Genomic DNA, 26,463 nt, shown 5'->3' on the forward strand with positions numbered 1-26,463 from the left:
ACAGGGACAGCAGGACGCGCTCCTGACACCGCAGCGCGCCGTGCAAGCCTCAGCCCTCCCCGCGCGCCCCTGTCCTCCCCGCCCCGGCCCCTGCGCCCCAGCCCCGAGCGGCCGGGTGGGGAGCCAAGCGCACCAGGCGCCTTTAAATGCTAATGAGAGTCGGTGCCCAACTCCGGAGCCAACTTTCCCCACCCTCTTCCCTCGCCCGCCCTTCCCTCCCCGGCCCGTGCGCCGCCTAGAAAAACTTGTGCGGGGCCATTTTTGGGGCAGTAAGATCGAGCGAGGAGCCCAAGAGCGAGCGCGCAGCCCGAGAGCTCGAGCCGCCTCCGCCGCGAGACCCCACCCCGGCCGCCGCCGCCTGCGCCGCGAGATCCGCACCGGCCTCCCCGAGAGCGAGCCCGGCCGCCGCGACCACCAGCCGCGCTAACCGCCGACCAACCGCCACCGAGGTGCCCGAGTGAGAGCCCAGGAGGCGGCATGAGCGAGGCGGGCGAGGCCACCACCACCACCACCACCCCCGCCCTCCCGCAGGCTCCGGCGGAGGCGGCCGCCGCGGTCCCCCAAGACCCCGCGCCCAAGAGCCCGGGGGGCGGCGGCGCGCCCCAGGCCGCGGCCACGGCGCCCGCGGTGCTCGTCGCAGGGAACCCGGGTGGGGACGCGACCCCCGCCCCCACGGGCCCCGCGGCCCCCGCCTCTTCAGCCCCCACCGGCAACGAAGACGCGGAGAAAAAAGTTCTCGGTGAGTCAGTCCCGGGAGCGGAGGGGCTGCCCTGGGCGGGGCGGGCGGCAGCCGGCCGCCGAGCACGTGTGGGCATCTCCGTCTGCGTGTCCTCCCACCCCTTCCCCGGGGAGGGGACGCCGGACGGGGTTTCCAGGGCGCCGCACGGGGTTCCCGGGACGTGGGGTCCCTGCGCAGGTGGCTGCAGCAGCCGGGCCTGCGGGCGCTCCCAGGTGAGCGCGTGGCGCTCTGCGCTCCCGGCCGGCCGGTGCGCGTCCCCCTGGGTCCTGGGCCGGCCAGTGGCGTCCCAACTTCGGTCACGGCCGCGCATTCCTGCAGCGGCGAAGGCTTCTGTCCCGGGAGAACGGGGGCGGCGGGGAGGGCGACGACCCAGGGCGGGGATGGAGGTGGATGGAGGGTCGGGACGGACCCGCGGGGCGGCCACTTTGGAGTGGACCCTGCGGCTCCGGGTGGGGAAAGGATTTCCTTTGGGGAAGAGCGGGGCGCTGGTTGGAGACGGAAGGGAAAAAGGTGAACAGGCTTCCTGCCGGGAGGCTCAGGTGTCTGTCCCGGACGCCCTTCCCACTTTGGCTCGGGAAAGGCGCCATGCTTCCGTGGGCCACATGCTGGGAAGGGGGGAGGGTGTCGCAATCCTCTTGGGTCTTGGTTTCGTGTCTTCCTCCCTCCCCGGTGCCCACTGCGGCCAAAACAAAACAAAACAAAACAAAAAACCTGTTTACCAGTCGCTACCCCGTTTTCTTCTTCCCGGGCGCATTTGGTGTAGCAGCTGGAAAAACTTGGTGGGAAGTGTGGGTATGACGTCTGCTCGGCACCTCCTTATCTTAGGACTGGTAACAACCTAGGGAAGGAAGTTGGCAGATAAGTCGTTCGGGTTCAAGGGGGGGCGAGCACCAGAAAGGGTTTCTGTGGTCGTCGTCGGGGTGGGGGGTGCCACACACATTTCAGCCTTCTCTCCAGTTGGGCCCCCTGTGGGGCCTTCAACGGGCTTGCAGAACAGGTGGGTGGTGGAAAGCTTTCTCAGGGGCGTGTGCCTGTCTCATGCGCTCCCTTCCAGACAGGAGAGTTAAGGGACGATGTAGGAGCCTTCGGAGACCTTTTCAGAATTGTGGGTGGGGTGTGTTTGGATCCCTCCTCGCCTTCCCAGTTTTCTAGGAAGAAAAAGGAAGGGAATAAGGTGACGGAAGTAATACGGTTTCCATGCTCCACTCATCGAGGGGCCTGTTTTCCCGTTTTATTCCCAGGGCTTTCTCAGTCACTGCCAACCACGTGCCAAATGCAACCTGTGTAGGTTAAGACATAAAATAGCCCTCATGTTGCCCAACTAAAAGCCGTCGAAGCCTCGTCAGGATGGAACTGTGATGTTTCCCACGTGTGTTTCTTGGAACACTTTATGCCAAATGCCTGAGAGCGTCAACCTTGGGTTATTCAAAGTGGGTGTGCAGATACCTCCTCTTTTTTCCTTCTTTCTTTTTTCCTTTTCTGTTGTAGAAAGGGAATTTTGAGGTTTTTCACTTAATCCATCTACCCTTTTGGATCTGAACTAACTAACCCTTTGGATTGTTAAAGATGAAGGAAACAGATAAAGTTAATTTTGTCAACCACCAATTGCTATTAGCCTATATCTACCACATCCTGGTGACCGGTCTGGAAGTCTGTCATCTTTCCACTCTAACTCCAGCTCTCAAAATGACATTTTCACCGTTTGTCTCTGTCCACTGTGTTCTGCCTTCCCCTTTCCTTTGCCAGGCAAACACGTGGATGCCTGAAATGTGCCAGGCACAGGGCTGACTGAGACGGAATTTGGGTTTTGGAGTCTCCCATTCTAGTTTTTACAATCAGTCTTTAACTTCAGCGGACATACAGCCAACCATCGGCCAGGAAAAGTAGTTTACCTGAGTGAAACAATACTCCCTTCTGATGAAAAGCCATATGGTCTTCCTCTGTCTCCTCTTCACCCTGTGTGTATGTGAGTGAGTTTATGGTGTTAAAGCAAGAAGTGTATATGAATGTGTTTGGCCATATGAAGCCGTTAGAAATATTTGTGGAATTAGGAAGCATTTTTAAAACTACATTGGGGAGTAAAATAACCTTCGGCCTTGATTGACGTTAGACTTGGAAATCATTTTTTTATCTTTTCCCCTATTATATTAGTGTTGGCTTTCTCGTCAAGGTTTTTCCTTTGACAATGGTAAACATTTACTTACATGAAAATGAGTCAGAAGCGGGTTTCCTTATATTTTCCTAGGTCGCTAGGGCAAATGAAAGGAGGCACAATGACAAATCGTTTGAAATAATGTATGACTGAAAAGCATATGGTGTATCAAAAACAGGCCACTTCTGTGCACATTTGGGTCTAAAACATAATTTTTTTCCTCCTTGACCCTACTGCTCTAGTTAGAATGGCCTAAAACGGAAGCCTTAATGCTTTAATCTCTTCATTGGGAGATCTTTCTTGCTCAGTCAGTAGTGGGCTGAATGACTCTGGAGGCGTAAAGAATATAGTTTTGTTTTGTTTTTTCTTTTTACAAAGAGAGCTAAAGTATTTCCTCAAGCATATCAATCTAGCAACACTCAGAATTAACCCTGCCCACAACAAAGCAAGTCCCAATTACTGTTTTAGATTTGGGTTAAAAGAACTGAATCCTTATTGTTTATCCTTGCAAGTTAATCTCATAGAGAGGCAGCATGAATTAATTGTTACTTTGATTCTCTGCTAAGTTTTCTTAACGTACTTTATTCCCAGGGCTTTCTCCGTTACTGCCAAATGATTGTCACATTTCCTGTTTCACTGAGTCTTGATAATTGCTTTATACATTTTTCTGAATTTAGACATAGGCATTTCCTAGAGATGCTGAATTTGACATTCACGGTTGATTTAAAGGAGTCATCTCAAATTATACTTGATGGCTGAAATAATTATGAATCTGCAACTTAACTTATGTGTCCATATTATTGGGTTTTCTCTTAAATTCTGCTGAAATCTGGGGTACAGAAATGGTCCTACCCTTGTTGCAAAGTAAAACCCATAATCAAGTTTAAGAGGGAATTTTATAGAAAATTCTGGGTTTTGATTCCCACCAACTGCAGAGAGTAGGGTAAACAGAAGCCCAAATTCATCACTGTGGTTTGAAAAGGCCTGTTACATCATGTCTTAGGGTGGTGAGTGCAGAACCAGGTTGAGACAGCACCAGTTCTATTATTACTCTTGACTCTGATAGGCCCCAACTGGCAACTAGACAGGCTACTTTATGTTATATCTTTGTAGATTAACTAGGAGCTACTATTTCACTTAAGGAAGTTTGCCAATATTTCAAAGTGTGAAAGCCATGTGTTAAGGTCACTTGTACTTACCTTATTCATCTACCTGCATTCTCTTTCATTGTGACCCTTGTTTTGCACTAATAACATTTTTCAGTGTTAAAACTTTAAAGGCCCCCCCACCCCTCTTAAACAGTGTTTCTCAATTTTAATTATTGCAGAAGTAAATAGACTTATGACCACCCTTATCTTATGACTCTACTGAAAAGTTTAACAGGGAAGAAAGGTTTATCCTGCCTAAAAGTATTTCCCCGTGATATCTTCACTTGCTCCCTTTTCTTTTTCTGTTATATTTTGGACTTAAGCTTTTCGTGGTCTCCTCAGGTATGTTTAGGCTTCGTATAATGCTGTCAAGACCTGAAGCGATATGAGCTTCATCTCTGGGTAGGTCGGCTACTAATTTATCTGCTTAATCCTATTTCAGCCACCAAAGTCCTTGGCACTGTCAAATGGTTCAACGTCAGAAATGGATATGGGTTTATCAATCGGTATGTATGTCTCGCCATGTTTTAAATACGTACTTATGTTATGGTACCGATTGTTATAAATTTTTTTTTTTTAACCATGCTTTATTAGTGACTTGTATAAGTTTTAAGATTTGTAAGCACTGTTAATATTCTCATTTCTAAGCTACTGGTCATTATCAGAACACTGATTAGGAACTTATTTTTATAAAATCTAGTCATTTAAAGAAACAAGGGGTGGGGGGCGATAAATCAGAAGTGGGAAGAGCCTAGGGAATGGCGTCCATATCCATAATCTTAGGGATGGAGCAGCAGAGGCTAGACTGGCCAGGCAGCTTTCCTAAGGTCACACAGCTAGCACGTAATTGAGCTGCAACTATTACCCAGGTCTAGGCCAAGTGCTGTGTAGGAACTGGAGTGTTTTCTTTAAACCGTGGTAACTCCTAACCATATAGGAAGGAGAACATAAGTGCAGGCTGTTGGGGGCATTACGTTTTCACAGGATACTGTCGTTTGCTTTGCCCCCTCTCCTACCTCGCTCCCCAATTCTGAAATCCTCTGCCCCCCCCCCCCCGCCCCAATTTCTGTTTTGGTGAGAGTGGGGGGATGAGTTAGGGTGGGGTGATGTTGGGGCGGGTGGGGGGGCGGTGACTGTTTTTGGTTTCAGTGTAAGGAGAGCCTAGATCACAGCTGTGCCTTGTCCTTTTAACTGTCTTGCTTTGCTTTTGCCGGGAGGGAAATCTGGGGCTCTGATTACATCCCACGTGACTTAGCAGGAGATGAGAGGGGAGGGATAGTTCGGTGTGTGGCCTCTGTACGCTCGCATCTGAGCGCTGTGGTGATGTGGAGGAGCAAGGTGGGCGCCTTGGGGCATTAGAAGCTCTCAGTGAGGGTTGAGTCCAGGCATCTGAGCTGAGTTTAGAGGATACACAAAAGTCTGTGGTATGTTTTGAAATCTGAACTCTTATAAAACGTTTGTTCTTTTTAAGTTTTTCTTTTCCTACCTAGTACCTATAAATTGTGTTCCTTTTCTCTTCCAACAGAAATGACACCAAAGAAGATGTATTTGTGCATCAGGTAAGAGGGGTAATAAATGTTACATTTTAGATGTGAAAAGGGGGGTGTCGGTAATGCGCTGTTTCCCATTCCCAAAGGTAGTCATGGACATCATCATTCTACCCTAAACTCTTTGTTTAAATTTTTTATTTTGAGAGTATGTGTATTAGAACTGGGAACAGTGAAACAAGGAAGGGCCTAGGATGGTAGCAGCAGCAACAGGAGAGCTGGGCTGGGCTGCTTTGGCTCTGCCGAAATGTTATGGGAAAGAAGTGAGCCAAGGCGGGGCTGCTGTCAGCTCACTGGAGAGTCGGGAAAAAGGGTGCCTTGGAGACAGGTTCGGGTTGGCCCAGGATGAGCTGCTGCCGTCCATTGCTCCCCTGGTTGCAAGTGTCCTGGGGTCCCTTATGGTTTAGGACAGCAGTTCTCAGCCTGTGGGTCGTGACCCCTTTGGGGGTCGAACAACCCTTTCACAGGGGTCACCTAAGACCATCAGAAAACACATATAATTACATACTGTTTTTGTGATTAATCACTATGCTTTAATTATGTTCAATTTGTAACAATGAAATTGGGGGTCACCACAACATGAGGAACTAACTGTATTAAAGGGTCGCGGCATTCGGAAGGCTGAGAACCACTGGTTTAGGAGATGCATGCCTGTGGGGGAGGGGCAGGGAGAGGCGTGGGTGTGCTCCTGGGAGGAGAATGCACACTGCCCTAAACCCTTTCTGTGATTCTCATTTTGGCAGGAGAGCTCAATCCCACGTGTTAAGATGGGCAGATTAGCGCTTCTGTGCCATCATAGTAGCTGTTTTCAAACAGTTTTTATTTTCGAATGGCATGAAGTAATATTTAGTTAGGCCACTTTTTAATTTTTGAGCCCTTGGAGTCCTTAGCAAAAACACTGTTTCTGTGGTTGGGTGTTCTACCCTCCGGACTGTGTGGTTCCCCCTAGCGTTTGGCCAGAACCCGTTTGGCTTTTGCCTGGGTGGGTGCTGCTTAAAGCTCCTCTATCAGAGCAGCTCTAACTTGAAGTAAACAGCACAGCAGCAAAGCCGATGTTAGGGTGTGTGTGTGAGACGTGAGGAAACTCCCCATTCCCAGGACTCGTCCTCACCCCTGTGAAAGGTAGGCATGGCTAGCACATGGCCAGGTCAGAAGGCCCGCGCTGCCCTAGGAGAGAAGCAAATGTAGAAAATGGGTAACATGGGAAATACGGGCGTCTCTGCTCCAGGATCTCAGTCTCCTTCACATCAGTAGCCTAGGATGTTCTGCATCCTATTACCACGTATCCTGGACTGACTTTACAAAAGAGGCGAAAAGAAAAAAACACCCACCCTTACTGTTCTTTGTATAGTCAGTTTCCAATGAATTGCCCCAAATATGTGTGTAGTTCTGAGTGTATAGCAGGGAAGCAGAGAGGCATGTACTACCACCAGCATATTTACCTACAGGGCTCTGTCAGGCATCTGGTTTTCAGTGTTTTTGTTCCCTTCTGTTTAGGGGTGTGTGTGTATTGTGTGTGTGTATGTGTGTTGGGGTGTGGTGACTGGAGATAGTGATAGTTAAGAAGAAGCTCTCTGGTTGTGGTTTTTATTGTTTACATGTCCACTTGTCTGGGTATATTTCAGTTGTACCTAGATAACTTGGGTAGATTTTTTGTTGTTGTTCACATACATTGACTTTTAAAGTCATAGCAGGCTGACAGGCAGTGTTGCTTATAACACCAAGAGGTTAATAGACCTGTTGGGGAAAGAACTCTGCGCTGGGTGACTGCTGGAGTGAAAGGACCTCACAAGTGTCTGTGCTGGTGGCCAGCTCTGTGGGCCTGGGAGTGAGCGTGTGACCTGATTCCAGCCCCTGTGAGGCTGTGTGGTGAGTCACCTCCCTGTGTTGAGGCCTGCCTAGTCTAACAGGAAAAGGGGAAGGAGCCGGCAGGGAGGGGCTGGCTTTGGAATGGCTGAGTGTTCGGGCGGCAGGCTGCGTGCGCACATATCCTGTCCTGAACTGCCTTTTTCCTCTGTGGGTGAAGTCTCTGCTCTATTGGCTCATTCTTTTTATTTTTTTTCCCCTCCCTCCTACTCAAGAGTAAGGGAAGGGCTGGATTACACATGCCTAATCGCTTTATAAAATAAGGTTGACCTAGTTCCATAGAAACTCAGAGCCCCTTTAACTATTTAGAGATACCAGCTAGAGAAATGGAAATTCATTGCAGGAGTCATTCCACTTCCCTCTGCTGGTTGAAAAAGAAAGGTCTGTTCATGAGCAGATGTTTAGGTGCAGATGTTTAATGCAGGGTAACATCTTTATCAACCTCTTAATGTGTTGTCAGGGACACAGCATGGTGTGGTGGGGAAAATATTGAATACATATGTAGATGCAGTACCGGTATATGAGTTCCTCCACTTAACCCCCATCCACCCTCTCCCCTGCTGCATCTTGAATATGACCTTGGATACATCACTTTTAGCCTCATGTTTCCTCATCCATAAAATTGGGGGCAGGTTGGGGGAAAGGCCAGATGTTTCCTGAGGTAACTTTGCATATTTTATCAGAAATATTTACACCTTGCCATTTTCTAATTCATTTTTCTTGTTCATCATTCCTCCCCCCCTGCCCCTTCACACACATTCTTTAATATTTTTTTAAAATATATTTTTTATTGATTTCAGAGAGGAAGGGAGAAGGGAGAGATAGAAACATCAATGATGAGAGAGAATCTTTGATTGGCTGCCTCCTGCATGCCCCCTACTGGGGATCAAGCCTGCAACCCGGGCATGTGCCCTGACTGGGAATCGAACTGTGACCTCCTGGTTCATAGGTCGATGTTCAACCACTGAACCACACCAGCTGGGCTCTTTAATACTTTTTGAGGTTAGCAGTTTCTCTTGTCTACAGAAACCTTTATACCTAAAATGTGTGCGTGTGTGTGTGTGTGTGTGTAAGATTTCATAAAGGCATCCCCACTCCTATTCCCACTCCCACTCCCACTGATAGAGCCTACAGTCTGAATCTCCAATGATTACTAGTTTGAGGGAACTAATATATCCAGCATCACGACTAAGTGTTCAGGCTGTAACAGAGTACAACTACACATTCTGTTTTTTATAGTGTTTTTTGTTTTATTGTTATTTTAGAGATTCAGGTTAGTAGGAGAATGATAATTAAAAAAGTGTAATAGGCCGAAACCGGTTTGGCTCAGTGGATAGAGCGTCAGCCTGCGGACTGAAAGGTCCTGGGTTCGATACCGGTCAAGGGCATGTACCTGGGTTGTGGGCACTTCCCCAGTGGGGGATGTGCGGGAGGCAGCTGATCGATGTTTCTCTCTCATCGATGTTTCTAACTCTTTCTCTCTCTCCCTTCCTCTCTGTAAAAAATCAATAAAATATATTTTAAAAAAAAAGTGTAATAGGTCACCTGTGTCTTCACTATACCCTGTAAACTTGAAAGCAGTGAAATGTTACCAGTACTGACATACACATTATTTCGAATTTCTCTTCTTACAGACTGCCATCAAGAAGAATAACCCACGAAAATACCTGCGCAGTGTAGGAGATGGAGAAACTGTAGAGTTTGATGTGGTCGAAGGAGAGAAGGTGAGAGGGCTGTGGTTGGGTCAGAGTGTGGGCACTTAGTTTTCTTGCAGAGTAAATGCTCTCTCAGCCCCTTTATGAACTCCCATTACTTTGGATGTTTTTGTGTTAACAGGAAGAAGTGACTTTTAAGTAGAAATATTTTTGATTATTGGATGTCATTATAAGCATTCTTTGATATATATTATAAAAGGATGTTTTAATTTCTCATTGAATAAATGATGAATCCTATTTAATTATGGAAGGAAAAGCAAATTTTAAATGGGGTGAAATTTGACTTGTTTTATACAAATAAAATTTTCAGGCTGTGATTTTTAATAATACAAGTAATACACAGTGAAGAATGTTTTAATCTCCATAAAAGAAGATTTCAATTGAATCTTTGAGTTAGATTTTGGAAAGCTGGAGGCTTTTTGATAGACTGTATAACAACTTTATTCTGATGAAGCTAATCGATCATCTTGAAATGTACTTGGATTTTTTTTTAATGCTGTTATATTATTTAATTCCAATATTAGTAATGTGCTTTCTGTTTTGCTTTTAGACAGCAGTCTATTATAGATATCAATAAAACACCATAGCATTAAAAAAACATCCTAAAGCCATATATGTTACAACCACCATGGCATTTAATCGTGCCAGCTGAATTATAAACTAATAATGGAGTGAATTGCTAGTGAACTCCCCGCATGTGCTTTTCCCACACACACGCATACATACATACCATTCCATACTCTGTATTTTTAGTCGCTCCCAACCTGTTCTGTTTTAAAAGAAAAACTTTATTTCATTTAATATAGCAATTTAAATGATGTCTGTACTGATTTGATCCCCATGGTATCTTGCAAATCTCTTGGAGTTTTGAATCATCCACCAACAAATGCTGGCCTGTAATGATCTCTAAAATTTTGCTTTGTCAGGTTTATTTTATTTTACCTCTGTATGTTCTGTCAGGTAATTTTACCTCTGTTTTCAGAACTTGAGGTTTTACAAATTGATATAGTTGAAATAGACTCTTTGAGGCTTTAATTTTTTATATGCTTGCAGCATTATTTTATTTATTTGTCTGTAAGAGAATAAGAATGCTAAGTCTGCTCTGAGGAGAACAGGAAGGTCTAAAGAGGGACGACATGTATGGAAACTGTTACTAAATCCAGGGCCCTTCTTTCCCGTTGCTCCCAAGTTTCGCACTTGTTCATCGCTGGACAGAGACACATGAGCCCATGAATGGGGATTCTCTTGGTACCTCCAGGGTAACAGGTTTCAACATTTTCTAGCAAGATACCATTATCTCAGTTGTTTTCCACTGAGGAATCTTCCTTCCTGGTCTAGCATTCTTTCTTTTACAGTTGTGTTATATTGACCCGTTTGTGTTCGTCAAAGAGGTGCACACTGCCCTTGAACCTAGTATGACCAGCCGTGAAGGCAGAGCGTAGGCCGCGTGAGCAAACAAGCTGTATACATTTCAATCAGAACGTCAGTGACCTTGCTCACCTTATTCAAACTTGGGCATATTTTTGATGTCTGACAACAGGAATTGATAGTACAGTCTGTCAGTCTGTTGTCTAAGGCTGTTTTGGGGGGGTCTAGCTTCTTTTTAAAATTTTTTTAAAATATGTTTTTATTGATTTTTAGAGAGAGGAATGGAGAGAGAGATTGAAACATCAATTGGCTGCCTCCTGCACACCCCCTACTGGGGATCGAGCCCATAACCCCCCCTGTCATTTGCCCTGATGGGAATCGAACTAGCAAATCGATGCTCAACCACTGAGCTACACTGGCCTAGCTTCTTGTAAATTTTGAGGGTGTCTTTGTTCTGTCTCAGGGTGCCGAAGCAGCCAATGTGACCGGCCCAGATGGAGTTCCTGTGGAAGGGAGCCGTTATGCTGCTGATCGGCGCCGTTACCGACGCGGTTACTATGGCAGACGCCGTGGACCTCCCCGTAATGTATGTTGGCCTTTCTTCCCGATTGGTGATTGCAAAGATGTTCACATCTGAAACTGAGTGTACATACTTAGAGCAGATGAATACTGTGTCTTCTCCTGGCAACACAAACACAAAATGGTGGTTGTTTTTTTGTTTGTTTGTTTTGATGGGAAATTTTCATACCCAGAATGTATCCATAAGCACTGGTCTCATTAGAAACTTGCCATTGAAAAGTTACATCAGTTTGTATGTACTTGGCTGCATATAACAGACATTTAACCATCTTATAACAAGAAAAGTTAACTAAGGTAGGCTGTGCCAAGGTTGTCAAAAAGGCGTTTTCTTCATTGGGCTCTTTCCCGGGACCGGAACCTGGCCTTAGGCATTCACTGGTGAAGGGGAATGGGATTTCTGGGATTGGCTCAAACCTGTGGCTCATCTCTTGCTGCTGGCACTGGCACTGCTGGTCTCTAAGAAAATCAGCATTTGGTTGGCAAGGAAGAGTAGGGATAGCTTGGGAAGAGGCAGTAAACAGTGTTGGCTGCAGAAATATTAAATTTGCCTAAAGTAAGTGGCTATTTTATTTAGCATAGCATTTATTTGATGTTAAAGTGTAGAAGTAGTAATTGTCTGGATGTATAGTTCTTCAGATTGGTTATCAATCCAGGTGAAAGGTTTACAACCAAGTCTAGCTAGAGCTTTCTTAGGAGGCACAGTATCAATACTTTCAAAGCACCCAAAAAGAATCCCATTTATGTGTGGTCATGAGGATTCTATAAATTTGAGTCACTTTTCGATGTTTCTAGAATTAGTATCTGGGACTGGCACCATAGAATAAAACTCCAGATGTTTTGTGAGCGCAGGGTTGTGGCTATGCCGGTCACCCAAGAAAAACTTGAAAAAAATCTCACCAGAATAAAATATATGCAGGTTGAGAATGATTTATCCCCATGCTTTGATAAGCTTACATCTTTCTGCGTAGCAGATGCTTTCCCCTTCATTCTGTCATCTTCTCACCCGGCCCAAATTGATTTTTATCAGATTGCTTATGGCATCTTATTTTCCTGTTTCTATATTTTTCTTACCCACATTTTGCTTGTTCTGTTGTGTTTTTTCCCCCAATAAGCTGTGCAGAGGGTAGAGGTAGGAATGAGCATTTACTATGTCAGGTTAACACAAGTTCATCAGATTCATGGAGCTGTAGTTGTAATTATTTTGACTCCTAGAAATACAGTGGTAGAACCTTTAGTGAAAATTTTCCCTTTAGAGCAGGGGTAGGCAAACTTTTTGACTCGAGGGCCACAATGAGGTTCTTAAACTGGACCGGAGGGCCGGAACAAAAGCATGAATGTAGTGTTTGTGTGAACTAATATAAATTCAAAGTAAACATCATTACATAAAAGGGTACCGTCTTTTTTTTTTTTTTTAGTTTTATTCATTTCAAACGGGCCGGATCCGGCCCGCGGACCGTAGTTTGCCCACGGCTGCTTTAGAGACTATTCTCAGCTGGAAATTTCAAGTCATGCATGTAAAAGATATTTAGAAATGTCAAAATTCTGAAAGTGTACCTAAATGTTTTTCTGTTATAATGTTTTAAGTCCTTAGAGTTCAAGAGCATGTTTGTTAATGATGCTGCCATTATTCTCATTTTGTAAAAATGAGAGATTGTCTGTCTACAGCTCAAAAAGATACAAAAAGCCTAAAAGAAAAAAAATGTATGAAGTCTCACACGTAATATTTTGTTGAACATTTTTTCTGCTAATACATCATTACATAATTGGGGATCACATCTGATTCAGGTTATATGAAGTTTATAATGGCTTGATTTGTCTGAAATTGGATGAGCTCAGGCTATCATTGAAGCGTTTCCTGTTGGGGAATTTAGTTGCCCATGTTGGCTTGAACTGGACAGTTCTAAAACTTAAAAATCCTCACCCTCCAGAAGAAATGGGTCATTATGTTAAATTTTAATTTAGCTATTTTTAATAACTATAGTTACTTCCCATAAGACTACTTAGATATCTGCATATCCCACTTTAAAGTAAGATTTTAAATAAGTTTTTTGAGGGATGTTTGGCTATTAGCTTTTATTTTTAAATATAAACTACTAATATATGATATGGTAGTTGAAATACAGGAAAAGTTACATAATGGGTCAATAATTTCCTTTGCTAATAATACCTACATTAAAAAAATATATTTTTATTGATTTCAGAGACGAAGGGAGAGAGAGAAACTTTCATCAGCTGCTTCCTGCATGCCTCCCCACTGGGGATCGAGCCTATAACCCAGGCATGTGCCCTGACCGGTAATTGAACCTTGATCTCCTGGTTCTTAGGTTGACGCTTAACCACTAAGCCATGCTGGCTGGGCAGTAAGATCTATATTTAGAAACTACCTGTATCTTTTACTTATTACTATCTGTTAATGTACAATTAAAACTTTATTCTTGAACATATAAAGAAAATCTAACTTTCTCCCTGAAAAGTATATATTTCAAAATTGAGTGAGAAGAGTGGGGTTGCTTGATGTTTTCTCCAAATCTCTGATGTTTGATTTAATAGAAGACAGCTGAGTTCTCATATCTCCTGCATTCAGTCTGCTGAGACCACATGTCATTATTGTTCTGGGAGACCCCACCACGCACTCATGAGGAGTGGGAACAGGCAAATAGCATCCTCATAGCATTATGAGAATAGTTGGACCTTGATAACCCCCCGAGGGGTTATAAAATAACTGTAGGAAGTATACTATGTGGAACAAACTGTTCAGAACCTACAAAATATATTTTTTCTTGACTGCCCTGACTTTGCCCCTATGAATGGCAAATGTTGGGAGACACACATGTGGCCAAGGTAAATATTATAAACATTGTAGATGTTCTTTGGGTGGTTGGTCAACTGATACTTATCAATCCTAATTAGATGACTTAACATTATTATAGAGTGATTGCTTTTGCTTTTCTGCTTCTTGGTATTTTATCTGCATAGATCTACTTTAATCTGAATGTAGTTTATCCCAGGTTATCACATAATGATCTGGGTTAAATGCACTTCGTATAAAAAAAGGATTATTCCTTTTGGGAAGATATTTTTCTTTTGGTGATATTCACCCTAAGTGGTATTCTTTGGTTCTTTCCTTGCTGAAACTTCTTCTGAATCTCTGTTTCTTTGCTTCGCTAGTACGCTGGGGAGGAGGAGGAGGAAGGGAGCGGCAGCAGTGAAGGATTTGACCCCCCTGCCACTGACGGGCAGTTCTCTGGGGCCAGGAGTCAGCTGCGCCGCCCCCAGTATCGCCCTCAGTACCGGCGGCGGTTCCCGCCTTACCACGTGGGACAGACCTTTGACCGTCGCTCACGGGTCTATCCCCATCCCAACAGAATGCAGGTAAAATTGCACCTGGGACTTCTCTTCAGCAATCCTCACCCTTCCGTCCTTCCTCTGCCTCTTCCTCCTCCTCCGCCTCCTCCTCCTCCTCCAACACCAGCCGCTGGAAACAAAACCTTGCTTGTGGGCTTCCTGGTGCTGCAAAAGCTGAGGCAAGGCCTTGAGTCTTTCATTCTAGGAACATTTCTGAGAGCACAACCACATGAGCCATGCCTATACTTGGGGATACTAGTGGATAGATGACAGTTTCTAGTTTATGGAAGAATAAAAGTAGAGAGACCAGTGATATGCTTAAGAGCTTAAACTCTGAAGTCAGACAGACCTGGATTTAAATCTTGTCTCTGCTACTTATTATCTGTGAAATTTTGAGAAAACCAAACTTTAGAGAGATTAACTTATTCATACAGTAAATGGTAATAATAATGTGCCTCCACCGTGGGGCTCACTATGATTAAATCGAAGGTAAAGACTTTAGTGTGATGCCTCAGGATAGGTAACATCCATAAAGGCCTTAATTTAGGTGAGATGGTGTTGCTTAAGAAACCCTACCAGAGGGTGGGGATTGTTGGTTATTGATTTACTCCTCTTTTTTTAATCACAAAATATTGATACAACTATTGTGAACTTGACTTGTAATTATTGAGCCTTATAGCAACTTCCCAGTCCCTGGGAACTTGGAAAACTTAGGACAGGGCATCATTTTTGTTATCACTCGCTACAAATACTGCCTCTTACTGTCCTTGGGTTGTTTTTCCACAAAGTGTTTTGACTGAACACTATGTTCAGTCTGTTCTTTGCTACCCTTCTCCTGTCTCATCATGCATGACTGTGTTCTTTCTACATTGCTTCTTGTTTTTTCTCTTCCACTCTTTAACAGCTGTCCCTGACAAACGTGCTAAAAATAACAAGTAGACTTGCGTATATGGAGAGATTGGGTGCATGAGGCACAGGCATAGTAGGTTCCTGTGGGGCAGCACTTGGGGCTCCTAGGAGGACAGGAAGAGTCAGTGAGATTGTAATGCACATTTATTTTCAGTGTTGATGGCACTTTCCTGAAGTAATCATTTTTAGTATTTAGCATATATACATGATGATTCTTTTCTGTATTTGAAATAAAGTATATTTCACCTTAGGATTTAAAGGTTGAGAGTAAAGTGAGTCTGGAGTGCCATGTAGAACATTTTTTGCAGATGCTGGTTGAAAACTAATTTTTGAAATATATGCTTATTCTGATAACTGCATATAGTTTTTTAAACGTGGCCTGGATTTTTTTACTTTACGTTTCATATCTGAAGTAAAAACTGTCTTACACTTTTTTTTCAACAGTTTTCCTTATACTCTTTCTAATATACATGTTTGGATGTTCACTGAATGAGTTAAACAATAGCATCAAGTGAAAATCCCTGAAACTGTCTTCCATAAAACTAGGCTACTTCTAGGTTGTCAGTGTAATGACTTACAAGTACTGAGAGATCCCTAGATGGTAAAAATTACTGAGGTCATAGAGAAAAATCTAAGATTTTCTACAATATACAAAAACTTTGACATTTATTGGACACAACAGGGAAAACTAACACTATGCAGGCCAATAGTGTTTCCCTTATGTCCCAAGATCATAATATAGCATGGTCAGTGACCAAATGACTTCCCGATTCTTAAAGATAATCAGTGTGTTTGAAAATTAAGTGGAATTGGTTACTGAGCTAATATCAAGTATTTGTAGTCTTGGAGAAAGTAAATATATGATAGAGGAAAGGGTGTAACATTGTTTGGCATCTGCCAAATGGTTGGCATTTGAAATCAGTTCTTGCTCAGCTTTCCCTGCAGATTTAAGCTGGTGTTGGGTTGCATACGGTTGTTGTGGTTGTTACAAATGAAGGGATTTGAGTACTTTAAAAAGTTAGCAAGTTTTGCCTAAGGTTACATGGGCAAGAAGTAGTAGAGCTTTAATCCATCTATGCATGCTTTTCCCACTTTCTCATTCTAGTCAGCTTTCATTCTCTATATGTGTTGCTCTTTCTGTCTTTCTCCCTCCCCCCCCCCCCCCCAATCAAAGTTCCCGAGGAAGAACCAGGTTTGCGTGTTCAGAGAACGGAGGGGAAACTCATGTGGCTGGGCTGGGATGAGTCAAGAGAAGAGGGCTAGGGGCTCAGGGCAGACCAAGCATGCCTGATAGACCATGAGAGGGACTGTTAACATACTCTAAATGTGATAAAAAGCCAATAAAGGAATCTAAACAGGGAAGAAATATATTTAAGCAATCATTGGACGGTTTTTAGAGGCTGGACTACGGGAGGCAACAAGTAGGAAGATCAGCGACTATGGAGAGGTCATCCCTGTGGAGAGATGATCATGGCATGGATTAGAGTGCTTGCAATGGAGGTGTGGTAGGTAGTCAGATTCAGAAAATGTGTTCACCATGAAAGTGACAGCATTTGATGCTGGAGTGCATGTGTGCTTTTAGGAGTAGAGGATACCTCCAAGTACAGGAAGGCTGAAGAAAGATAACGCTTGGGAGAGAGGTGGGGATCATTTGGAGGTCTTTTCTTCACATTATATTTTACCTCCAAGTGGAGATGTCAGGTAGGCAAGAAAATAAATAAATAAAATAAAACAAAGCAGAGTCAAGAGGTAGAAAGTGGCTCGAGTTAAGAGGGTTTCATTTTAAAGAAGTTGGTTGACAGAGTTTTCGGTGCTGTATTTGGGAAGAGACCTAGGGGAGCAAGGCAGCGAGTTATTGGGGTACTGGGAATGGCATGCATGGCAAAGGGATTGGCAAGTACAAAGGCTGAAGGGAACCTGAAAAAGAGAAATGAGATTGTAGATAAACTTTGGAGTCACAAAACATTGAAAGGCATCATATAGGACGATATCCTATATAATAAAACCCTAATATGCAAATTGACTGAACGATGGAATGACTGTTCCCTATGATGCACACTGACCACCAGGGGACAGGTGCTCAATGCAGGAGCTGCCCCCGGTGGTCAGTGTGCTCCCACAGGGGGAGTGCCACTCAGCCAGAAGCCGGACTCATGGCTGGCGAGTGCAGTGGCGGTTTCGGGTGACTCTCCCACTTCCACAGCAGCGCTAAGGACCCCTCAAGGGTGTCCTCATGCCGGCTTAGGGCGGACATCCCCTGAGGGGTCCCGGACTGCGAGAGGGCACAGGCCAGGCTGAGAACTGACCACCACCACCACCACCTTCCCCCCTAACCCCCCCCCCCCCGGCAGTGCACGAATGTCGTGCACCTGGCCTCTAGTTAACTATAAATGAGCATAGGTAGAGAATTGACCCTGGGAACGAGTTCTGAGGCATACCAATGGAAGATTAAGAAGATGAGCCTAGCAAATGACATGAGAAGGAGCAGGTAGGGGAAAAAAACGTATTTTAAGAAGGAAATGCTGCCAAAAAATAGAAGTTAGGTTGAGAATTGATTACTAGGTTTGATAACTTGGGAGGTTAGTGATATGGTGAGAACAAAAATCTAGTCAGAGTGAATTCAAGAGTGAGCCAAGCGGGGGTGGGGGAGAAGAGGTATTTTCTTCCCCTTTGAGGAGGTTTCTGTGGTGGTGATGGGTTTCCTTTAGCATAAATATCTGTAAAGGAGCTCAGAGAAATGGGGCAGTATCTGGAGGAGGATCTGAGGTTAGGGCAAGGTTTGGGGTTGATTTTGTTTTCACATTGAGTTCTGTCCTGGTTTCCCTTAGCCCTTCCCTCACCAACTACTTACCCATGATGCATTAGATGGGCAGATCAAATGCCACACACACACACACACACACACACTCTCATACATTCATTCATACACTCATTTATATATGTATAGTTTATAGAGTATGTGCATATATATTTGTATGTGGGGGTCCTTATTTCTGTTCACTGAAATCAGTGACACCTTGATAGCACTGAGCTTCCTAAACACCATTCTCCAATGAAAGGAAGCTCCTTTCGAGAAATGGCTGATTTCAGATCTGAACCAGAGAAAGGACAATATGAACCTGGAACATCTTGTCATGCCAGAAAGCAAAGAAGTACTCAGAGAATGTTGGAGACATGTCAAAAGGACATGAGGCAGCTTGAATGGGTTCCCATTGGCCAGTAATGATAGTAACAGATTATAACCCATTGAATAAAATAGGAAACCATGAGTCTGTATAGGTATAAATGAATGTATTGAGAGTTTGATGAGGAATGAAATATTTATAGACTTTGAAATTACTTCACAAACTTCTTAATTACAAAGGAGAAAAGAGTAAACCTAGCCCTGGCCAGTGTGGCTCAGTTGCTTGAGCGTAGTCCTGTGCACCAAAAGGTTGCTGGTTCGATTCCAGGTCAGGGCACATACCTAGGTTGCGGGCTCCATCCCTGGTCTGGGTGCATGTGGGAAGCAGCCAATCAATGTTTTCCTCTCACATCGATGTCTCTCTCCCTTCCCTTCTCTCTAAAAAAACGAATCTATAAAAACATATTTAGAAAAATAAAAAGAGCAAACCTAAAGCAGAGGAGCCTTAGAAGATAGACACCACCTCATCGACCGCGCAACACCACCACTGTCAGTTGGGTGCCAACTGAAGCCAGACTCCACCTGGCAGGAGGCAGTGAGAAGAATGGTGTCGCTTTTGTGGCTTCCCTGCCATCCACACTTACACTAGAGCATGGGAAACACCAGCAACCCACACTGAGGTGTATTTTACAGAATATCTGGCTTGTAATCTTTTTCTTTTTTTTTAACAATTTTATTATTTTTATATATTTTTGTTGATTTCAGAAAGGAAGGGGGAGAGAGCTAGAAACATCAAGGATGAGAGGGAGAATCATTGACCGGCTGCCTCCTGCACACCCCCCACTGGGGATCACGCCTGCAACCCAGGCACGCGCCCTTGACCTGAATAGAACCCAGGACCCTTCAATCCATAGGCCTACGCTCTATCCACTGAGCCAGACCAGCTAGGGCTGGCCTGTGAGCTTTAAAAGTGTCCTTCACAGTCATGGAAACCAAGTAGAAATTGAAGAACTATGTCAGAAAGAGAGACAACTAAATTCAAGGCATGGTGCTAAGTGAGTCTTTTTGCTATAAAGGACATTATTGGTGAGACTTGAATGGGGTCTGAGGATTAGATTCTACAAGTTTGATTATTTCAAAATAAAGTAATTGAAAACTATGGGTGTTATTTCTGCATGTTCATGGGCTGGGTGGGAATGATGGAGCAGGAAGGGGAGAAAATACATAGTGAAGGGGGATAAAGAGTAAAACTCCTCTAGGATAAAGAGAGGGGTTGGCCATGGATATGAGCGTGGACCACTTAGCCAGTGTAATGAGAGAAAAGACAATTATTATAAATTCTAGTATAGGTAACTTAGTAAATTCTGTAGTGAAAGAATGTAGACGATATTTTCTGATTGCTTCTTAGTGAAATATGGAGAAGGAAGGGATGTTAGTTTTGAGGGGGGACGATGATTGACATTGTGACTATTGTAATGAATTTCAGAGATTGTTGGCATTTCAGAGGTTGGTAGGCGGGCTTTTTTATTTTAGTTTTTAGTTATTCTTCCTCTAGAAGTTCTACAATAAAATTTTTTCCCACAGCTTACAATAAATTTATCATCAGGAAAGTGTACTTTATTTTTTAAATGTTATACTTAAATCGTGCAAATAGATAGAAGGAAGAAATTGTGAAAGGAAGAAATCAAAGGTGAAAGCATGGTTATAAGGTGTGAGAGAAACTTCGAATGTAGAAGCCATTAGTGATATTGAAAGGATACCCAGTTTGTAGAATTAGTGGGTCTGAGTTTGAACAGATCCTCATTGCTCAAAAGTAGCAGGTTTTCTTTGAAGAGATGAATGGAGCACTCTAAATGTTAAATTAACATTGTGAAATGACTTTAATTGCTCTGGAACAAGGCGGAATACTGCCCTAGTGGGAGCGAGTTTTTCTTTCTTTTCTATCCTTCACAAAGATCTAGTCAGTAAAAAGTTCACTGTTAGAGGTGAGTGTTCTCGCAGCTTTGTAAGGAAGCATTTTTATTTCTTTTCAAAAAAATTCTGAATACAACCGTGTGCTCTGTGTTTCCTGTGTCCTGTAGCACGACACTCATTTTCAGCCCTGTTCCCTTCTAGGCTGGTGAGATTGGAGAGATCAAGGATGGAGTCCCAGAGGGAGCTCAACTTCAGGGACCGGTTCATCGAAATCCAACTTACCGTCCAAGGTACCGTAGGTACGTCACGTTTCACTAAGGCGTGATCAGCTGAAGGACTCGGGAGTGACGGTAGAATGTGTGAGGATGTTGTGGGTCTGTTCTGAGGATTTATTATGTCATAGAAGATGTGCCTCCTTTCACTATGTGTCCAAGTTTAGGGGAGACTCTGCAGTATATGTTTTCAGATGGCCTGTGACATTTCCCCCTTACTTAAATAATTATAACTTTTAGTTATCCCAAAGCATTATTTGTATTTGATAGCATTCTTATTTTTTAATTATAAATTAATACTTATTTTTAAATTACATTTAATGAAATAAGCAGAAATTCATTGATGAGTAATTCACTGGTAGTGCTACACAAATGGAGGGAGATTGAGTGCCAGAGAGTATTTGGGATACTACATATTCTGTTAACTGAGCCAGTCTAGAGTAAGGGTTAAATCAGGCTACAGATCACACTGTCTGTTTCAATTCCCACCCTGCAGGTGGTAGCTATAACTCCTTTGACAAGTTTGCGAACTCTCTAAGACTTAGTACTAGGCCTATAAAATGGACATTAAGGACTATCTACAGTTGTCATTAGGGTTAAATGTATAAAGAAGCATCTACCTAAGATAATTAGTATATGGCCTGGTATAGTAAGTGCTCAGTAAATATTACTACCCGTGATGTTAAAGTTAGCGAAGGAGCGGGTTATTTTATTTGTGCTCTGTCCCTGTAAAGACTGCAAGTTGAACTAGATTCCCTGAGATCCTTTCAGCTTTTTGTATTATAAGCCTTCCTGTTTGTTTATTTAGCCTGTCCTTGAGGTAAGTGAAGAAGCATCTTCATTCCTGAATCACACGTAGACCACCGTGAAGTTCGGCAATAGGGGTTTATTGAAAGGAGAGAACTAGTAAGTGGTATTTGGGGAAAGGATTTGTACCACTCGGCATCCTTTTTTCTCACAAGTCATTCCAGTTTTAGGCATAATCACTCTAAGGATTGATTACTAAGGACTTTCAAATAAGAGCGACTTCAGAGAAATGTCTTCATGAAAGCTGAGGAGACGGGACAGTATTTGAGTCCAGCTCTGTCAATTCCTAGCTGTGTGATCCTGGCAGAGTTACCGTTGACCTTTTTGACCTATAAAAGCAGCCATCCCATGTGATTCAAACAAGTACTTACTCTCTCTCAACCTGTTGGCTTTCTCACTGTGAATCTGACTCACAGAATTGGTGTTGAAATTAAATCACTTAACGTGTAAACACTCCGGCACAGGCTCTGGCACGTGGTGGGTGTTTTCTTCCCTTGTTTAATCCATAGTCTCCACGGAGCTCTGTTCCTGGAGGGCAGACACCAGACCACTTTTCTCCTTTGGTTTTCCTCTCCTTAGTGCCTATCAGAGTGCCTGGTAGGAATTTAGTATGTGTTCAGGATATGTTTATTCACTACAAATAGGTATTCAGATGAAAGGGGGGAAATGGTGGGGTTTTTTCCCCACCAAAACTTTGTTCCATTTGCTGCGTTAGCCTGCGCATACTTCCAGTAACAAGTACCCGGTCACTCTGACTCTTTAATCTCTAAGCATGAATGAAACTTGTGTTCTTGAGAGTCCCTGTCTCGTTGCACTTCTTCTCTCTTTTTTTTGTGATCTCTGTTCTAGGGGACCTCCTCGCCCAAGACCTGCCCCAGCTGTGGGAGAAGCTGAAGATAAAGAGAATCAACAAGCGGCCAATGGTCCAAACCAGCCATCTGTTCGCCGCGGGTACCGGCGCCCGTACAACTATCGGCGCCGTCCCCGTCCTCCTAATGCTCCTTCACAAGATGGCAAAGAGGTAAATCCAGCCAGCCGGAGCGGGTGGTACCAGGCCATTCTTAATCCTGTCAAACTTCAGTGTCTATTCTAAGAGTGGTTTTCTAGTCTGATAGCCTATACTTAAATATATGTAATATATAAAAATTTGTATATTTACATATAATCGTTTATGTAAAATGTTATTTATAAATAACATATAATTATTTACACATAACATTTTATATATAAGTAGTATCTATTCACATATATTTTCTATGTATCTATATGTATATTAACATTTTGCTTAAGGTCCATACATATATATAGAGAGAGTATATTCTGCACATAACACAAAAACCAAATATTTGAGTTTAACTAAACTGACATTCTTTGAAAGAATTATCCATCCTGGTGGGGATTCAGAGCCAAAAGGTTTAGGGCTGTCCAAATAAAGGGCCGCATTTAGAGAGGAACCCGCCTCTAGGTGTGTGGAAAGTAATTACTGTCACCTGAATTGCTTCATTTCTGGTTTGTGATTTTGTTCTGTTTTAGACCAAGGCAGGTGACGTGCCATCTGAGAACCCTGCTCCGGCCACCGAGCAGAGCAGTGCTGAGTAACACCAGGCTCCCCAGGCACCTTCACCATCACTAGGTAAGAGCTTGGGCAGCTCAGGCTTACGTTGGGGTGTGTGTGTGTGTGTGTGTGTGTGTGTGTGTGTGTATTATTTTTGAGTCATTGATTTCTCAACCAGAGCACAAATCAGTCTAAACTAGTTCTGTGATTTACCTGGACCATCCCCTCCTCTCCATTGGAATTTTGAAGAGTGGTTTTTGAGATGTACTTTTTTTTTTTTTTGCTAAGCTTTAGGGACATAAGCATTCAGAAAGTTAATGAGAGCCAAATTTTTTTCTAGACAGTTTTTTTTGTTTGTTGTTTGTTTTTAGACAGACAGTTTTAAACTATTATAGTATTAATCTGGTATACCAATAAGAAAGTTTTTGGAAGTTTTACTTTTGTGACACCTAGTGGCCAGTTTGATCAGTTTCAAGTGCCTGACCAGGCCTTATTTTAATATCTGGAGACTGATTTGTAGAATAAATTAGAGGATTTTTTTCTTCCCTTTTCCCTTTGACAAGCAACATTACTCATTTGGAGGCAGTGGGGACAGTGTGTAGGAGCCAGAGGCCTGTACAATCCAGTGCGGGATCTGCTGCTCATCTGCTAGGTGATCTGGAGCAGTTCGTGCACCCTCTGCCTCAGCAATGTCTGCTGCTGGGAAAACGGGAACACCAACAGACTATCCACCAAGGTCCTTGCAAAGACTTAATGAGATAACACCTCTGAAGTGGTTAAACAGAGCGGTAAAGAATAACCCCTTTGTACAGGTTAGCTTGTTAGTCTTCATTGGTTTCATTATTATGTCCTGACTGTTCTCGTTTATAAAAATATTTTATGAAAGAGTTTCCATTAAATCAATGTACAGTTTACAAATCTAGAGAAGATAAACATGTACATTTTGCTTAGAGCTTTTGAAATACTGTTTTTTTATGTTCAAGAAAACAGGCTGTTTTTTGTCTTCTTATTCTTTAACTCTTGGTCATTTTGCCTCTTTTTCAAAGTTTGACTTTAATTTTTTCCAGGTGACCTAAAGAATTAATGACCATTCAAAAAAATGAAACAAAAAGCAGACACGACCTTACCAACACCAAAGAAACATCCAAGCAATAAAGTGGAAGACTAATAACCAAGATGTGGACATTGGAATGTTTACGATTATTCTTTACGAAACTAGTACAAAACGAGAATGTCAGCCAATGTTTCCAGCAATTTTTCTGGAATGCCTGCACAGAAGACAAGAGAGCAACCTCCCCAGTTTCGGCAACCACTAGGTTTATATTTTTTTCCTGGTTTTTACTGTTTTGGTAATATGAATTGAAAGAAGAAATATTAATACCACATGGGGAGTACCCCAACCAAAGAAATCTGAAATATATAGTAAATGCTTTTTTGTTCCCTTTTCTAGTTCATTTTGGATGCTGGTGCTAAACTTCCAAGTGTCGTGATTTAAAAAGAAATTTTATGCTCTTCTTATTTATTTCTAGATGAGGGGAGGATAACATTTTTGCTTTCTTATGCGACTCTCTGAAAATGTGCAGCATGAAGTTCCTCAAAAATAAAATTTTTACCCTTGAAAGGAGAAGGTGTATAACTAGAGTATGTTTTCCTGTCTCAGCGTATGTTTTGTCTTTTCCCCCCACTTAATTCATTTGACTTAATAGTAAGCTCAAAACCAAACGTAAAGGTGCACTCGTGCTATTTAATAAATGTAGGCATATGTGTTTGAGATGGTGGTAGATGCATTTGGAATGTGCGTCTGGGAATGAAAAGTGGTGTCTGAGTTCAGCACTTAGGCATCCTTTTGTTTTTCTGGTCCTCTGTATCTCTTGAGTAATCTTCACTGAGGTGAGTGGATGGCATGCAGGTTAAACTGCTTCCTTTAGATTGATGGAAGAGTTAGTTCTGACATCCTTCAGCTTCTAGCCTGAGGTTGTATTGTATGTTTATATGTGTATCTTTCAGAAAGAGGAACGGAGGCTCTTTGCCACCACATTAGAAATTTCTTCCCCCAGAGGGTAGATGGTACCTCCAAGTTGAGAAACCAAGGCATATATCAGTGCTGTGTAGATAATGTCTCAGACCCACTGCACCTTCAAATTACTTGTACTTATCTCAGTACATATTGAGCCTAGGGTTGTGCCAGGCACCATTTAGTGGCTAGGAGGGAAAAAATGAACAAAAGATTCTAGTTGCAATGAACCTACTATATTTTAGTGAGTGATATAGAGAAAAAGCAAATATGTAAACAAATGTGTAATGTCAAATGACAAATGTTGTAAGGGAAAAATCAAAAGTAAAGGGATAGAAATTGGCATAATTTCAGGGAGTATGTTTAACTAGAAGGAGAGGGGTCTTTTCTAAACGATAATAGAATATATACACGGAAGATCAATAACCACTTGAATATCTTGAGAGAAGAGCATTCCGGGTGGGGAGGGGGCGTTTAGGGGGGAGGGTAACTCTGAGGGACCATATGGGCCTGTTGAAAAAACAGCCAGCAGGAGAAAGTGGATTGCTCAAGAGTATTGCCTTGCAAGCTTAAAAAGAAATCAAAATTGGTAATATGTACAAGGCAAAAATATTCAAAGGTATAAAAAATACTTCATAGAAAAGTCTTCAATTTCAGTCCTGATTCCCTCAAGGCAACCAATTAGCGTGTGCGTGTGCGTGTGCGTGTGCGTGTGCGTGTGTGTGTGTGTTTAAGTACTTCTGTTTCAGATACTATGGGAATGTGGCAAAAGATTGGTAAACATTCAAAAACTGACCCAAATTCAGGGAGAGGGAAGAGGTTTTAACTGAGGTGACCCTAACCATTTAATAATCATTAGAAATAACTTTTTAAATTCTGTGGATCTCTGCACTCCAACTGGTCCTTGTTTAAATGTCTTAACAATGTGCCATATACTGTACTTTTGGCACTGAGTTTTGTTTTCACCCAATATTTTTACTGCTTTTCTTTTTTTTAATATATTTTATTGATTTTTCACAGAGAGGAAGGGAGAGAGATAGAAAGTTAGAAACATCGATGAGCGAGAAACATTGATCAGCTGCCTCCTGCACATCTCCCACTGGGGATGTGCCCGCAACCCAGGTACATGCCCTTGACCGGAATCAAACCTGGGACCTTTCAGTCCGCAGGCCGACGCTCTATCCACTGAGCCAAACTGGTTTCGGCTGCTTTTCTATTAATGTGTGTAGCATGCATTCATCATTGTACTGGCTATATACCATTTAATTACAGCTTTCTATAATTTTTTTCTCTTACTCTTGGATATTGAGGGCTTTTTAAATTGCAGTTATAAACACTTTATCTCATGTAATTCCAAGACCTTTGCTTCTAAATACCATCTGCTTCAGGGTTACAGCTATTTCTACAGA

At 43.0% G+C, this 26,463-nt stretch overlaps 1 protein-coding gene across 3 annotated transcripts; it reads left to right on the plus strand.

Annotated features, from left to right (window-relative positions):
• Positions 1-263: 263 nt before the first annotated feature.
• Positions 264-24,667, plus strand: YBX3 (Y-box binding protein 3). Of its 3 annotated transcripts, none has more exons than XM_081084072.1 (10): positions 266-739; positions 4,482-4,545; positions 5,565-5,598; positions 9,087-9,176; positions 10,999-11,121; positions 14,283-14,486; positions 20,608-20,705; positions 22,335-22,506; positions 23,019-23,118; positions 24,108-24,667. In XM_081084072.1, exons 1-9 carry the CDS (start codon positions 478-480, stop codon positions 23,082-23,084), a joined length of 1,113 nt encoding a protein of 370 aa, XP_080940198.1. In that variant the 5' UTR covers positions 266-477; the 3' UTR covers positions 23,085-23,118; positions 24,108-24,667. The 3 variants fall into 3 exon arrangements, with proteins under 3 accessions (XP_080940200.1, XP_080940198.1, XP_080940199.1); XM_081084073.1 differs by having other exon boundaries at positions 352-739; positions 20,608-20,696; XM_081084074.1 differs by lacking the exon at positions 14,283-14,486 and having other exon boundaries at positions 264-739.
• Positions 24,668-26,463: the final 1,796 nt, after the last annotated feature.

Source organism: Myotis nattereri (genome assembly GCF_964212035.1).
Source record: "Myotis nattereri genome assembly, chromosome: 2".
Taxonomy (NCBI): Eukaryota; Metazoa; Chordata; class Mammalia; order Chiroptera; family Vespertilionidae; genus Myotis; species Myotis nattereri.